Below are 15889 nucleotides of genomic sequence, written 5' to 3' on the forward strand. Positions count from 1 at the left end.
TCTGTAACCTCCCCACCTCACTAAGGACCTGAAACTAGCAGGCACTCATGGTCTGATCAACCAAATTGACCTTAGACAGGTTCCAGGACTCCTGTTTAGTCTTAGTTTCAAACAAAATGGGACTAGGTGAGCATCCATCTCAAATAAGACAATAAAGTGGTTGAAAACACAGGGCCTAATATAGATAACAACCATAAGTTTTTCGCCCTCTTCTTCACACTTGTATACTATTTCACAGCTTCCGGGATTTCTATATATGCCATGTTGGTTGTCTTCACTTGACAGAAGGGGAGACTAAGGTTCAAAGTAAAGGAGCTTTCTGTAGGTCAGAGGGCCACTGCATGGTGGTCTCAGAACTAAATCCTGGGTCTGCCAACTCCAAGCTCGGTGTCCCTGTCTCAAGGCCCTAAGCACACGGGTGATGAATGTGGTCTGTGTGAAAGCACAGCCAGGGTTTAGAAAGCCATGACTTCTTGCTGTGAAGTGACTAAGTCTCCAGGCAGGGTTTCATGAAGTCCTTAGCATTAAAACCAGCTTCAGAAGGAAGATTTGTGAAGAATCATCGCTGAATACTAAAGCTAGAGGAAATGGTGACAGTGAGTAGGGTATTTGCATGGTCTTAAAAATGTGTCCCCATAGGGGGTCTCCCTGGTGGTGCAAGGGTTAAGAAGCAACCTATGAAGTAATCTGCAGTCACTGCAGCACAAGTTCGATTCCCAACCAGCCAGGGAGCAACCACATGGTGCGGCAGACCTCTCCTGACTCGCCCGCTGCTCCCCTCAGCAGTGTATTTCAGTACATCTGCCTGTTTTGTTCCCCACTCTGTCCCTGGTGAATCCTCTCACCCCCGCACCTCTGGCCTGTACCCCAGTTCTTGTATGCATAAATAAATACATCTTTTAAAAAAAGGGTCCCCATAGACTGCTTATTAGTACAAGGGGAGAAGACAGTAACTACAGAATGGGAGTACTGGGTAGCCCTTTAACTGAAAGGACAAAATTGACATCACCAGTGAGGGGCATCTCTGGGTGTGGTGCCCTGAGGAGACCATCATCTACATCATTTTGGCCAGGAAAGCTCAACCTGAATGTAACCATGAGAAAGCATCAGGTAAACCCCAAAAGAAGAATATTCAATTAAAAAGAGCAGGAGGAGTACTGAACTCTTCAAAAATGTCCACATCATAAAAGATAAAGAAAGGCTGAAGATCTAGTTAAGATTAAAGAAAACTAAACAGAGGACAACTAATATAACAGGCCCTCAACTGAGGTGCTTCCCAGAGGATAGGGAAAAAAAACCTATAAAGAATATAGGGGTCAAAAGTAGGCATACAGATAGTAAATGTGATTGAAATACTGTGAGTGTTGGTAAATATATTATAAGAGAATATCCTTTGTTTTTGGAAATATACACTAAAGTGTTTAGAGGTAAAGAGCCATAATATATGCAACTTATTTTCCAAAGAGAAAACACATCATTAATCATGAGCGAATGTGGATACTGGGATATATTCTTCATAGTATTCTTACAAGTTTCCTGCAGATTTGAAATTATCTCCAAATAGAAAGCTCTTTAAAAAAAAAAAATGAGGTGGTTTGTGAAAGTTGTACAGAAAAAACACTCCAAAAGGATGGTTTAGCACATCAGTTTAGTCTTAGCCCTCTCTTGCTCGGCATTCGTGGCTAGTCAGTACAGGGCACATAGGAGCCAGTCCTGGGCCCACCTACCAGCCTGTCAGAGTATTTATGATTTGCCCTTTGAAAGAGTCAAGCATAATTTTGAGTAGGCTTTAATTACAGAGCACTTATAAGAACAGATAGCCCTCACCATCAGCGCACACTTCTAATAAGCTTTATTGAAGAAGTACTTCTTATCCTCTATTCAACAATCAGGACAGAGTCTATCAGGCCCCAAATCCCCCTGCTGGGCATTTACTGTTGCTGCTGTTTATTTGCATTTCCAGGAAATGCTTATATAATGGCAAATCTGAATTCATGAAGGAAATGTTAAAGGCTCTCACAAAATTATAGAAAAGAAGTGGAGATAAAGATGAAAGAGAAAAGCAAAGAAAAAATACTAATAAGGAAAAATATAAAACAACCTAGAATTTGAAAAACATATTCTCTTCTACTCCCCAAGAGCAATCTGGTGCACATTCACATGGAAGTAGGTCTGAAAAGAAAGCTTTCCTTCCAAAATTAGAAGAAACTGAAATCTGGCAACACAGCATTAGCCCGGAAGCCCTTTAGAGATAGAGACTGAAAATTCAAGACCAGAGCAAGAAGCTCCAAAGGCCTTCAAAAAAGATGACTGATTACCACAAAGCTTGGCCAGAGTCCTCTGTGGGACCAAACAAAAGTCAGGTCTCCAATGTACCTACATGTGCCATTAGCAACACAGAGACAAACAATACAAAAGCCCTTATCTCAGAAGAGTATTGAAATGGAGGGAGGGAGAGAGAAGGGCCAGCGAGCATAAGGCACAGGTACAAACTAAAAGGAAGGGCATGTAACAAAGGTATAGCGCGGGTCTCCTTGGTGGCTCAGGGGTTAAAGTCTCAGCGCTATCAAGCTATCACCAGCCACTATGGCATGAGTTCGCTCCCCGGCCAGGGAGCTAACCTACATGGCACAGCAGACTTCTCCTGTCGCACCTGCTGTTCCTCTCAGCAGTGTGTTTCAGTAGATCCGACTGTTCTGCTCCCCACTGTCCCTGGTGAATCCTCTCAGCCCCCACACCTCTGGTCTACATCCCAGTTCTTGTACGCATAAATAAATAAATCTTTTTTTTTTTTTTTTTTTAAAGGAAGGTATAGAAGAATGGGCCACGTGGCTGAGCCAAAGTTTCCCAGGGCAGGTACAGAGCAGCCTGGCACTTAAAGGATGGGGTCACAGGCTCGAGTGAGCATGGGATAGGGAGAGGACAGACAGCAGACCTGAAGAGGCCTTGGGGAGCCTGTCGTGGGGATAGAAAAGGGCAGAGCATGCACTGGACACCGTGATGACCACTCTGGACAGAGCACAGCGTGGGATGATGGAGTAGCAAGAGAAGCAGTGGCCTCTGGGGCCTCAATTTTATGGCAGCCACTGGAAGACCATAAGGGAAAGCAGTGTTGTCTGACTTTTAACAAGATCACCTGGGAAGCAGTGTGTGGGACAGGGCAGAAGGGGACATCAGCTGGGAAATGCTTCTGGTCCAGATAGTGTGCAGACATGAAATACCATACTAAAGAAAAAAACAATACTTTTTTACTGTTTCATTTAGGCCAAATTTTTATTTTTGTCCCTACGGTCAGAATTAATATGAGATGGTACCCTGCTTCAGCATCTGACGCAGCCATATGGCGTAGCAACAACTATACTTCCTCTCACAGATATCTGAGATTTCATTTTTTTCCAGCGAATTCACTCTAAGTGTGAACCTTGATTGAGTTCACATGAAGGAAAATGATGATGAATGAAATCACAATTTATAATTCACTATTAGGGAAAAGTAAAAGCTTATCCAATGAAAATATTTCAGAAAACAAATACTAATGTTTTTGTGGATTAATAGGATTAATAGACAGAGAACCTGCAGGGAAAAAAAAAATCTTTGCAAGAAACAAACTAGAATGAGAGCAGAGACAGTTCCATCTATGAACAGTTTACAAACCACTCGTCTGTGCTCACAAGGTCTCACATTTCCTCTCGTCATTCAAACACCGGCTCATAGTCACTGCCCACAGCACAGATCACCCACCAATGGACCATTCAGATTCAGCCTAATTTCAGTAGGGATTTAACAATTATTAAATTAATGCCTCAATTACAATAGACACTGTTACCAAAAGGCAACACACACTACATTGCAGCAGACTGTAGTAACTAGCACCAAAATCACTATTGTCGGGCCTCCCTGGTGGTGCAAGAGGTTAAGCACCACACTATAAAGCAATCCACAGCCTCTGCAGCATGAGTTCAATCCCCGGCCAGCCAGGGAGAAACCCACATGGCACAGCAGACCTCTCCCGTCTCCCCGCTGCTCCCCTCAGCAATGTATTTCAGTCATTCTGCCTGTTCTGTTCCCCACTCTGTCTCTGGTGAATCCTCTCACCTCCCGCCCCCATCTCTGGCCTGTAGCCCAGCTCTTGTGTGCATAAATAAATCTTTTAAAAAAAAATCACTATTGTCAAGAAGGGGAGGAAGTATGTACGGCAGACCAGAATAAAATTCAGGATTCTTGAATTGAGAACCCTCTTTCCCAACAGGCCCCTTTATACCATGTTTATTGGAAACTGCTAATCATAATAATACCACAGGGATCAGCTATGGAAGGATTCCTTGGTGAGATCTCAGATGGGGTCTCAGATAGGGTTTTTAGAGGATGCGGGTTCTGAGGTGACCCTAGAAGATGAGGGCACGATTGCCCTGCCCTTCTTACTACCACTCCCTCTCACTGGGGGATGTAGCTCCAGTATCTACTCACAGGATAAAAAGGTTTACAAGCAGATTTGGTGTCAGGTCCATCTTGACTGTGTGAAGACAGAAGGGAGGAAACCCTGTGGTTTCACAAGTGCCTGGACACAGATGGATCCACCAGTATTCATCCCTGTTCTAGAAGCCTGCGGCAAGCAGCCCAGGGGTTAAGAACAGAGGCTTTGGTGCCAAAGAGATCAGGGCTTGAGTCCTGGTTCAACATGGTCGAGTGGCTTAATCCCCCTAAGCCCCAATTTCCATAAATTTAAAGAGGGTGGTAATCACACCATCTTATGAGATTATTAGCAGATACAGTGAAGTAAATGTTACATAGGAAGTGCTTAGCATTGTTCCTGAAAAGTATCCCCTCAGATACTCGCTGCAATTATTTTGATTGATCATTTGGGGCTTCAGGGTGCAAATAGAGAAGTACTAGGCTCACAGTAATGAAAGTTATAATGAACACCGGATGTGGGGAGGGGAGGTAGTGGGTAGGACTGGCAAAGGAGAAGAACAGCAACTTCCCCCCAGATATTGCTAAAACTGTGCCCAAGCATGGAATATTGTGAGCTGTTATTTCTTTGTGTTGAACAAAGGCTGATTTGAGAGAGATGCCCATAAAAACACCTACATTTGCTTTCTCTTGTATTTCGTATCGGATTGTTGGAGCACTGAATTTGCTTGTGATATAATGAAATCAAAAGTCTCTGTAAAAATTAACTCAAAATGGACCAAAGGCCTAAAGATAAGAGTGAAAACTAGAACACTCTTGAAAGAAAACATAGGGAGAAAGCATCAGGACAATCAGATTTGGCAATGATACGACACACACACAAAAAACATAGCCAATAAAAATATAAATAAATAAGCTGGACTACATCAAAACTGAGTGTGCCAGTATCAATGGTGCCTGTCGGCAGAATGAAAAGACAAACCAGAAAGCGGGAGAAAATATTTGCAAATCATATACCTAAGGAAGGGTTAATATCCAGCACACACAAAGCACTCCTATAATTCGATAATAAAATGCAAATAACCTATTTAAAAAATGGGCAAATGATATGACTAGACATTTCTCCAAAGAAGCTTAAAAATATGGGCAATAAATACCTGAAAAGGGATTAACATCATTAGTCATTAGAAAAATGCAAACCAAAACCACAATGAGATGCCACCTCATACCCATTGGGATGGCTACTGTTTAAAAACAGAAACAGAAAATAACAAGTACTGGCAAGGATGTGGAGGCACCAGAACCCTTGTGCACGGCTGGCAGGAATGCAAAGTAGAGCATCTATTAGGGGAATAAATGGTGGTTCCTCAAAAAAGAAAAAAAAAGTTACCAAATGGTCCAGCAATCCCACTTCAGAATACACAACCAAAGAATTAAAGAAGGGTGTCAGGGGGCCTCCCTAGTGGCGCAAGGGGTTAAGCACCACACTATGAAGCAATCTGCAGTCTCTGCAGCAGCGGTTGAATCCCTGGCCAGTCAGGGAGCTACCCACATGGCACAACAGACCTCTCCTGTCTTGCCCGCTGTTCCCCTCAGCAGTGTATTTCAGTCAGTCTGCCTGTTCTGCTCCTCACCCTGTCCCTGGTGAATCCTCTCACCCCTCTGCATCTCTGGCCTGTACCCCAGCTCTTGTATGCATAAATAAATCTTAAGAAACAAACAAACAAGGGTGTCATATGTGAAATACAAAGAAGCAAAGCAAAGGAACAGACAAACCAAACTCGTGGAACCTGACTGCAGAACTCAGGCTCCCAGAGGTGGGGGTCCCCATGGACTATGGTGGGGGGTGATGGGGGCTTTGGCAGTAGATGTGGTGTGGTAATATACATTGAAGAGGTTTGAACCTACACCCCTAAATCAGAAACAGTGTTGTAAACCAATATTATCTCAATGAAAAATTAATTAAATTAATCAACCAGTTAATTAAAAAATCTCAATCAAGCTACTACTTTAAAAAGAAGGAAGTAAGCAGGGTCTCGAAAGGATACCAGTACACCGTGTTCACAGCAGCACTCATCACAAAAGCCCAGAGGTGGAAGCAACACAAATGTCCCTCAGCGATGAATGGCTAAATACCATGTGGGGGTACACAGGATGGAATTTTATTCGACCTTCAAAAGAAAGGCTATTCTGACACGTTACAACGTGAATGAACACAGGCTGAATGCAGACAGGCTGAATGAAACAAACCAGTCACAAAAAGGCAAACGCTGGATGATTCCACTCTGGTGAGGTACCCAGGGCAGTTGCATTCACAGACAGGGAGTAAAATGGTGACTGCCCAGGGCTGAGGGACCAGGGGCTGCTGTTTAATGGACACAGAGGTTCGGTTTTGGAAGATGAAAGATGTTGTAGAGATAGAGGGAGGTGATGATGGCACAAGAGTGTGAATCTACCCAACGCCACTAAATCAAATATCTGAAAATAACTTACATGGTTTTTTTGGTTGTGTTTATTTTACCACAATTTAAAAAAAAATTAAAGATCATACCCATACTTCCACCATCCTGGGTGTGCAGCCGCCCTCGCTCTAGGGAAAGTCCTGGCAGATCTGGCACACCTAGCAGCTCAGAGAGCTTGAGGGTCTAATCTCTCAAAATAAAACTGTAAGAGCTTACATTGATTATTCTCCAACTGTCTACAATGATTTTTTTTCTACTTTAGGTTTCCCTACTTAAAAATTTTTGGGGAGGAGCCTCCCTGGTGGTGCAGGGGGTTAAAGTCTCAGTGCTACCAAGCTATTGCCAACCACTACAGCATGAGTTCTATCCCTGTCCAGAGAGCTAACCCACATGGTGCAGCAGACCTCTCCTGTCTGGCCTGCTGCTCCCCTTAGCAATGAATTTCAGTGGATCCGCGTGTTCTGCTCCCCGCTTTCTCTGGTGAATCCTTTCAACCTCAGCACCTCTGGCCTGTACCCCAGTTCTTGTATGCAAAAATAAATAAAAATAAATCTTTAAAAAAAAAAACCTCTATTCTTAAAAAAATTCTAGGGGAGACATATGTATGTATATAAGAGAGAGAGAGAGAGAGAGAAAGAGAGAGAGAGAGAGAGAGAGACAGAGAGAGAGAGACAGAGAGACAGAGAGACAGAGAGAGAGACACTTAAGTGTATAAAGGAAAAAGAGACCCTGTCTTTAATGGTGTGCTAACATCACATTCACTTACGAATGTGATTTTCTTTCGTTGCCAAGACAGCGACAGTTGCTGTGGAAACCACACAAAACAGGGACACTTAACTGAAACAAACTCCACTCACCTGCACAAAGATGCCCTTGTTCTTATACTCATAGTGGAGGCACTGCGAGAAGAAATCTACAAAAGCCTGGGAAGGGGTGGGAGTGAGAAGAAAACACACACATTACACCAACCTCCCTGATTTGTGCCCACAGAAACAAGACTCATAAACTAAACATTTAACACCACAGTTTCTAATCATTCTTTGTATTTCAAGTGCAGAAGGGACCTTAAAATACACCTCAAAACCTCTAGTTGTTTTCATTTGCTACTAAATGTAATATCCAGATCAAATTTTGATTTAACTGGAAAAGGTTCCTCTTATCTTTTCTTTCTTTCTTTTTTTTTTCCAGAAAATTACTTTCGAGAAGAAACGTTTTATTGTGTAACAAAGGCTGCGTTCCTTCTCACTTGCCGTTCAAGCAGAAACTCCATATGAATTGTATGCATCTCTGCTCTACGGGGATTTTGTTGTCAGTAAAGAGAAGACAGCATGCATCCTCTGGGCCCTTTGGGATGGCAAGATCCAAGAAGTGTAGAGATGAGTGTGACAGCCCTTCTTTGCTGGTACAACTTTAAATCTATTTGTAAAATATTCTGTGTTCTATTTTCCAAAGGTGGACTCAACCTCAGATTTGAAATGCGAAGTCTCAATAATGACTCTACTGGGGTCCCAATTAGCAAGAATCTCATGTCCGTGGAGCAGAACAGGTAAGAAGCTAGAGTTTACAATCACTTGAAATGTGGTATTCATTTCAAGCAGCCCCCTCCCCCCTGCCGTTTCGTTTCAGAGATATAGAAAGCTGGCAGATTGTGGGAGTGGGGCCAAGTTTTTTTCAAAAGCCAGTAGTCACTGTTTGTGTTTTCCAGGGGACAATGAGCCAAGTGAAAAAGAAGGCAGGCATGTTTGCTCTCTTCCTCCCCTGACATATTGCAGGTTCTTATTGTGTATTTTATTTTGTTCCTTTTTCCTGAAACACTTGTTTAATTTCAGCATCTCAATGGTCATTTTCATTTCAGAGATGTATTCCAGGCCTCAACATTGTACATGAAGATGATGTTACTGACCTGCAAGTGATAGGAAATGTATTCCAAATGATTTTCCTAGTAGTAATATAAAGAAGTGAACAATGATGGTGTATAAAGTTTTGACACCTTACAGAAAGTTCTGGAAAATTCTTGTCTTGCTCCTAAACTAACAATAGATATCTGTGAATTCTGAATAATGTGGTAAAATATTCACACTCTCACATAGTCCATCTCGTGCCTACCATGTATATTTGTGTGTTGGCTGCTGCATTCCTTCTACTGAGTTCTATAGCCTTGGAACTTATGTTGTATGAATTTGACTCATGCAGGAATCAAATCCCCAGTTGCAAACTCATTAACATCATGGTCTGATCAACTCACCTCACAGGCCTTACCAGCACTGTATGGAAAGTACAAGATCAATTTGAAAACCAGTAAACTACAGGGAGGGGAAAAAAAGCATTTGTGGATCTGGCACTACATTTGCAAAGTTTATACCCCTCAGTATGCCTCCCTTCCTTCCCAGTCCATTTGAAAACTACCAAGAATAGAACTTCAAGAAAGATCTATGCACATTTCTCAGACTGAAGATTATTCTGCATTCTTCTTCCGGTGTGACTGACTAAAACATTGTTCACCTTAGTTGCAGAGTAGATGGAGAGCAGCGGGACTGGGTACATGCCGCTTGCAGAGGAGATGTTCAGAATCGCCCCTTTAGATCTAAAAAGGAAAATGAACCAAGTAAACAGCATGAAATTACACAGACAACTGCAAATTACAGGTTCAAGATATGGAATTTGTTGAAACAGTAACGTGACTGCTTTTGTAATACACATCTTTCCTTGCCTTTCATCAGCATGTGATATGCGTGGTCAGTGAGTGAGGCATAACCCAATCAACTAAAAATAGCTCTTCTTCAGGATTAGCTCATTACCCCACCTTCATCATCTGGGACATCACTGAATCAGCTCTGTAGTCTCCTCGAGTTGATCTCCACCCCCTAAGGTCTTCTCTGGCCACAGCACCAAGCATTCCCACTCCTAGAAAAAACAGTCTCTTCCTCCTTGTCTGCCTTTATTGCAGCAAAATGTCACGTACTACCTTGCTGCCATTCTACATATGCAAACGTTTTCTTCCTTCAACAAAACAATAAGCTTATGGACATCGTAAGTCTTACACTTTTTATCAAAACACTCCCCACAGTACAAGCAGGGTGATGTACTGCTCTCCCGCTTTCCCTGGGTGGGGGGCACACAAAGCAGGTTAGCAAACCATGTGTCTTTGCTAAAAGATAAAGCTCAATTTCTAATGGAACTCTTAAGCTAAAAGTTAAAAGTCACGGAATTATCAATTCCACAAATAAATGATAAGTAACTTGAGGAAAATAATGCTGTGAGCTAGCTGGGTAAAGGGTGGAATTAAGAATGTTGGGCAGAATCAACAACCGATTCCCCCACTTAGAGTCATTCTTCTCCAGGGAGTTGGGGGGTTCCCTTCTTCAGCTACTACAACAGAACCCCATCTACCACCATCCTCCAGATCAGGTTCCTTTCCTTCTACCATTGTTATTTGCCTGGATTTACTTTCCCCAGGTCCCAATCTTTCAGTACTTAAAAAAAAAAAAAAGGATTATTTAGATAATTTTTAGGCAAAATAAAAGTAACACAATTAAATGGTGTTCTGGTTATTTTGGATAAAAATCTGGAAAATAATCCCCAAAGGGTACCTAGTCCATCATCTGACTCAAGAGCAGATGTTACTTCAACCATCGAATGGAAGTCTGGCCCCTCTACCAGGATGCTGCTGGACACAAGTCATTTTCAGTTTCGTTTGGTTTTGTTTTAAAACCGAAGTCCTTACTACTGATACATACCTTCCCCTAAGCTGTGAAATCCATGACAATTTTAGCCACAGAAATCAAATCTCAAATTAAAAAATGTCATAAATGGGTTTTGAAGTTGGAAATATTTAATCAATATATTTAATCACGCCATTCTTGTATTTTTACTCTCAGAGGAAAAAAAAATATTTTGTTTCTCTCAAGGTAGAAAAGACTTTTCTCTTTAAACTATAAGGCAAAGAAAGTAAGTTTGTATCAGGAGCTACGACTCATTCATAAAAACTGGTAAATTAACAATGAATATGTAGTCATTTCAGTTTACCTATATTTGTGAAAATTCCTTTGATAAAAGTGGACTGAAAACTAGTTTTGTTACAGGAGACTTTTAATAAAGTATTAATTTGTGATGTTTAAAATATCCTTATCTTTTTAGGGTATTGAAAATGTTCTGAGATTAAATTATGGTGATGGTTGCAGAGCTCTGGGAATAAACTAGAAACCACCAAATTGTACACTTTAAATGGGAGGATTTGATGGTATATGAAATATATCTCAATAAATCTAAAAAAAAAAGGAAGAGAGAATGAGAAAGAAAAGTACTTGTTATATATTAGAAGTGTCACCTTTTATGTCAAAGGTGGAACATTCAAGTGGGAGCGAAGAGAGCTGTTCTATCTTATGCAGTACAATTTGCTATCTCAGAAATAACTTGGAATCCTGAAAAGGTGTAACCCCTACTCCCAACGTGAGCCCCAAGGATCCTTCCAGCTTTGGACAGAGTTGCACTCTAGCCTCTTCTCACAAAACTAGGAATTGTGTGTCCTCACACATTCAGAGCAAATGAAGGGAAAGCCAGTCTTAACCAGTTGCAGAGAAGGCGATGTTTTTTCATGGAAGCCCACCCATCATTGCTGGTTTTATCAGTGGAACTGTGTGTTCTATTATACTCAAGTTGGCTGGGGCAGTTGTGTGTACACTTGAACAAAATCTCACACTGTTTATTTTCATCCTTTACAAATGAAATGCAATTTGAAAGTCTTCCAAAATTAAAGTTTAACAATACTAAGTCCATTTTAAAAATTAAATCTTACCCTCACCAAAATAGACTCTTAAAACTTCCCTCCCCACAGCTATGATTTCAATACAGGATAATTCATTTAAAGATAATAAAAACTTCTCTCCCATTTTCAAAATTAATACAGTGATAATCAAATATGCCACAATTATGCAGGCATCATCCTTTAATTGTTTACTCCTTGAGGCAGCTGAGATTTTTGGTTTTCAAATATTCTACCCCAATTTAAAATTTCTAGGAGGCAGGTTTAGTTTGACTTGACGAAAAGTCAGTATTGGGGGGTACTTTATTCAAAACACGTTATCTGTATCTCAATATCTAAACTACATCAAAACAAATCCACGACATACTAAGTATAAAACAAGGATACACTGGATATAATAAAAGCAGCAGCATTTACAACTGCACTAAAATCACAGTAGAGAAAACACCCCTTAGACAAAAACTCTGTGCTGCCAAGACCCACACTTATTTGTCTGTGTAGCAAAAAGCTCCCTCCTCCCCCGCAAACCTCCACTTACAACAGCACACAATTCTCTCTCTCCTTCTCTCCAAGGATAATAATATTCAACTTAGTTTTGTCTGAATCATAAATAACACAGGGTATAGCTGAATTAATCCTTGTACTGTACAAGCTACTGTTCTTTATGTAGAAATGGGGATGCATATTTGGGACTACGAGGCACAAAGGACTCATCTTTAAAATCAACCACTTTGTCTAGCTCTAATCCTCTATCTAAGCAGAATTAGTGACGTCAAACCAGTTTCCATGGCACAGCCAGGCTCATGACAACTCTGTTATATCAAGCAGAAGGACAAAATGGGCTGCGCTTAATTGCACACAGAAACAAACATAAAATCCAACCCTGGTTAATCTCTCATTTTCCAGGGACTTGGGGAACAATTCTAAGATTGGAAAGTACATTAAGAATATTTGCTGAAGCTCTATAATGAAGACTCACGTTGCTCATCCTTCAGCACATTTCCAGTTTGTTATGACAAATATCCAAATAAACAAGTCAAAGAATATTTTCTGTGATACAACATTCTTAATTCATCACACTGCTTACTTGCTAACAGCCACAGGATGGTGTCTCAATGGTGCAAATTACTGAGAATCTACTAGCACTAAAATACTGCAAAACAGGGCAGAAAACACTACTGCTGATAAGAAAACACCTTTTCATAGAAACATATTTTTTCCATCTTCTCTCCCGCTTGTATGAGTCAAACATTAAACTCATCCAACCCAATCAAATTCAGTACCTAAGATTTATAGCTTCCTGTTGCTGTGATTTCCAGTGGAATTCCTTCAGATCCAAGAAATTCCCAATCGTAAGACTCTCCTTAATTGTCAACTGGTTTAAAAAATTACCAAGTCTATGTTTTTCTATAAATGCCTCCCTGCTCTACCAGGTTGTGACAATGTCCTTGTCCACAGCTCTATAAAAATGCTCCTGTTCTAGAGGAAGTGATAGGTCTCCTTTGACATAAATCACTGATGTCTGCCTCCTTAGGAACCGCATCACTACCCCACACTGCAAGTGAGCAGGGAGGGATGTGGAGGCCTAAATGCTGCTCTGAGAAGAACTGGGACATAGGGTCAGTCCTAATGTGGACAGCTAACTACATAAAGAGTTTGACGGCAGGCAAAGGAAACTGTGTAAAAGAGACTCCATCACCATTCTTCATAATTCTATTTCTTCCCAGAGAGCATAAGGGTGGTTTTGGTGGGTCACTCCTTTTTTTCTTAAGCTTAAAATCACAATATTGAAATGGATACAGACAGTTCTCTAAGAGACTCTCAAAAAGACTGAGAAAACATATCAAAACAGAGCTCTATGTCGGAAAAGAATTCTGAAACACAGGGGCCAGGTATATAATTAGAACCAGCAATCTGAATACATTACAGATATTACAAATCCAATACAAATATTGCTTTGTTGAAGAAAGTTTGCAAACATTTACCACATGAAAGAGAATTGCCTGCCCTAAAACACCATAACATGTCATAATTCCACCTTAAGCAATACAGTATGAAAGAGGCTATTTTTAGCTTTTCCATGGTTGTTATGGCAACCACCTCCTGGCTCCAGCTGTACACAATGTTTATAATTCCAAGGAAGTGGAAAGAGCAAGTTTCCTCTATAATGTAATTATGCACTTTCTACTTCTATGGTAATAATACCTTAGTTTGATTATAGATACTTGTTTAGTGATAGTCAGTTGGCCCCAGGCTATAGTTCTAGAAGGCCTGGAAAATCTCATACATCACAGGTAGAATCAGTGAAAGGGGAAACAACAACAAAGGATCTTTATAAAGGACTCTGCTGTTTCTCAATGGAGATACAAATCCTATGAAAACCAACCAGAAGAGATATGCCACTTGGGAATGGTAAAAAGGGCAGGCTATAATAAAATCACGTATAATGTGTAAGCAAGAAGGCTTTCAGATGATCTGTTGTTAACTTGGAGCTCTCTTTCCTCTTGGGCACCCACCTAACATTTCTGCCACTCCTTGGAGTTAAGTTTACCCTGTAACTGACTGAGTTCTAGACAACGGTACGTGGGCAGAAGTTTCCAGGCCTGACCCGTGAAAGCGCCTATAAAATCATCTTTAATCTCTCTGTGGGATACAGAGGGTTGAGCAAAAAACTGCAAGTGGGGAGAAAAGAAGGAGGAGCCCCAGGTAGAAGGGGCCTGAGATTCCTGAATGGTTGGGTGGAGCAAAGCCCCAGCCACTGATACAGTGGCTATGATGTCAGGAGAAAATCAATCTTTTCACTGTTAAGTCACTGAGATTTTGGGTTGGTCTGTTATAGCAGTTAGTCTTCCTTCACTAACTAGTAACTTCTTTTCCTTCTCCCAGCCCAAAGTGCTGATTCATAGAATTCCTTTACATTTCTCACAAGTTCTTAGCAAATGCCAGTCACCCCCAAAATTGTCAGTCTCAGTTCATAATTTATGATGGCTTTCCACCAGATCATTTCTCCACATCAGTTTAAAATCAACTTGATTTCTTAAAGGCAAGGATCCAATTCATTTTCTGTATACACCACAGTAAAGTTCACTTAATGAATGCCTGTTGAGTGGATAGATCCTCTTCTCTGCAATTTTTACTTTTTACATAATGCCCCAGCTATAACTGATCACTGCAGCTAGGTCTACAGATAGGAGGAAAGTTCCTAGCACCTTATGTTTGTACCATTTATTAATTTTGAAACTTCATAGCACACAATCTTTTGGGGGCTCACTTTTTATCTGTCAAGGGAGGGAAGCTTGCTTCAGTTCATTTAAAGTATGGAAAATCTATGACTCTTTGAGCCCAAGTAGGGTTTGCTAGATGATTTCAAAACCATAATCTTTTGATATTGTTTTCACCAACACACACCACTTCCTTTTACAATACCTCTGTGGTTTAGAAATATTTCCTTTTATTGGGTGGACTTACTACCCTGAATTAAGACCATGTCACTTGCAGATGTCAAAACTAGAGTTAAGATGGCACCAGATTTTCATCCTGTCTGAGCTGTTCTGCTATCATTTCCACCTCTGACCACAAAGGGTGCGCTCTCACAGTCATCCAACAAAAAGCAGTGTGAACATCTTTAAGGGAATTTTTACTAAAGCAATTAAAATATACAAAACCACATAAAAAAGAGTCTTGCAAAGATGCAGCTTCTCAATGGACGCTGCAGATGCAAGCAAAATGGATTCCTAACTTCGGTTTTCTCATCTATAAAGGAATGAGAAGCTGTCAAAGTTTAAATAGGTTCTAACATTCCAGGTTCATAGCACAACACCCAGCATTGATACCTACTCATAAACAGCTGTAATCCCTGCCTGAAGTTGATTCAGTAGAGAAACCTGAAGTGGGGCCCTTGGCCCTTGGGTCTGCCCTTTCCAACGCTGTGATTCCTTTGCTTCTCTCCAAACCCAAAGCTCTTTTGCAGATGAAAGATAAGCATGAAGCCCTAAAAGTAGCAAATAATCAAGCTAGCTCAAGATGCAAGCCCAGCTCTTTTCAACAGGTTTTCTTTGAAGACGTAGATGTCATTCAAGCTTTTCCAAGGGAATAACAAAGCTTCACTACAATTTTAAATTTTATGCTATTTCTAATTTAAGAAGTCTATAAATTGTTTCTCTATCAAAATAAGTCACCCAGCATAGCCTAATGGACCCAATTCAAATGGGAATACAGATGGAACTAGTGGACATAGCCCTTTCCCCCAACGGCA

The 15889-nt window shown here is 40.9% G+C and overlaps 1 protein-coding gene across 1 annotated transcript in view; it reads right to left on the reverse strand.

Moving 5' to 3' along the window:
• Window positions 1-15889, reverse strand: part of HSD17B12 (hydroxysteroid 17-beta dehydrogenase 12) — a gene marked incomplete at both ends in the record, with an annotated part of 127413 nt that overhangs the window by 5697 nt on the left and 105827 nt on the right. The window contains 2 exons of the mRNA XM_084236084.1: window positions 7730-7795; window positions 9375-9456. Coding sequence (XP_084092210.1) covers window positions 7730-7795; window positions 9375-9456 — 148 coding nt within the window. The remainder of the gene's footprint in view (window positions 1-7729; window positions 7796-9374; window positions 9457-15889) is intronic.

Source organism: Talpa europaea (genome assembly GCF_964194135.1).
Source record: "Talpa europaea genome assembly, chromosome: 1".
In the NCBI taxonomy this organism is placed as follows: domain Eukaryota; kingdom Metazoa; phylum Chordata; class Mammalia; order Eulipotyphla; family Talpidae; genus Talpa; species Talpa europaea.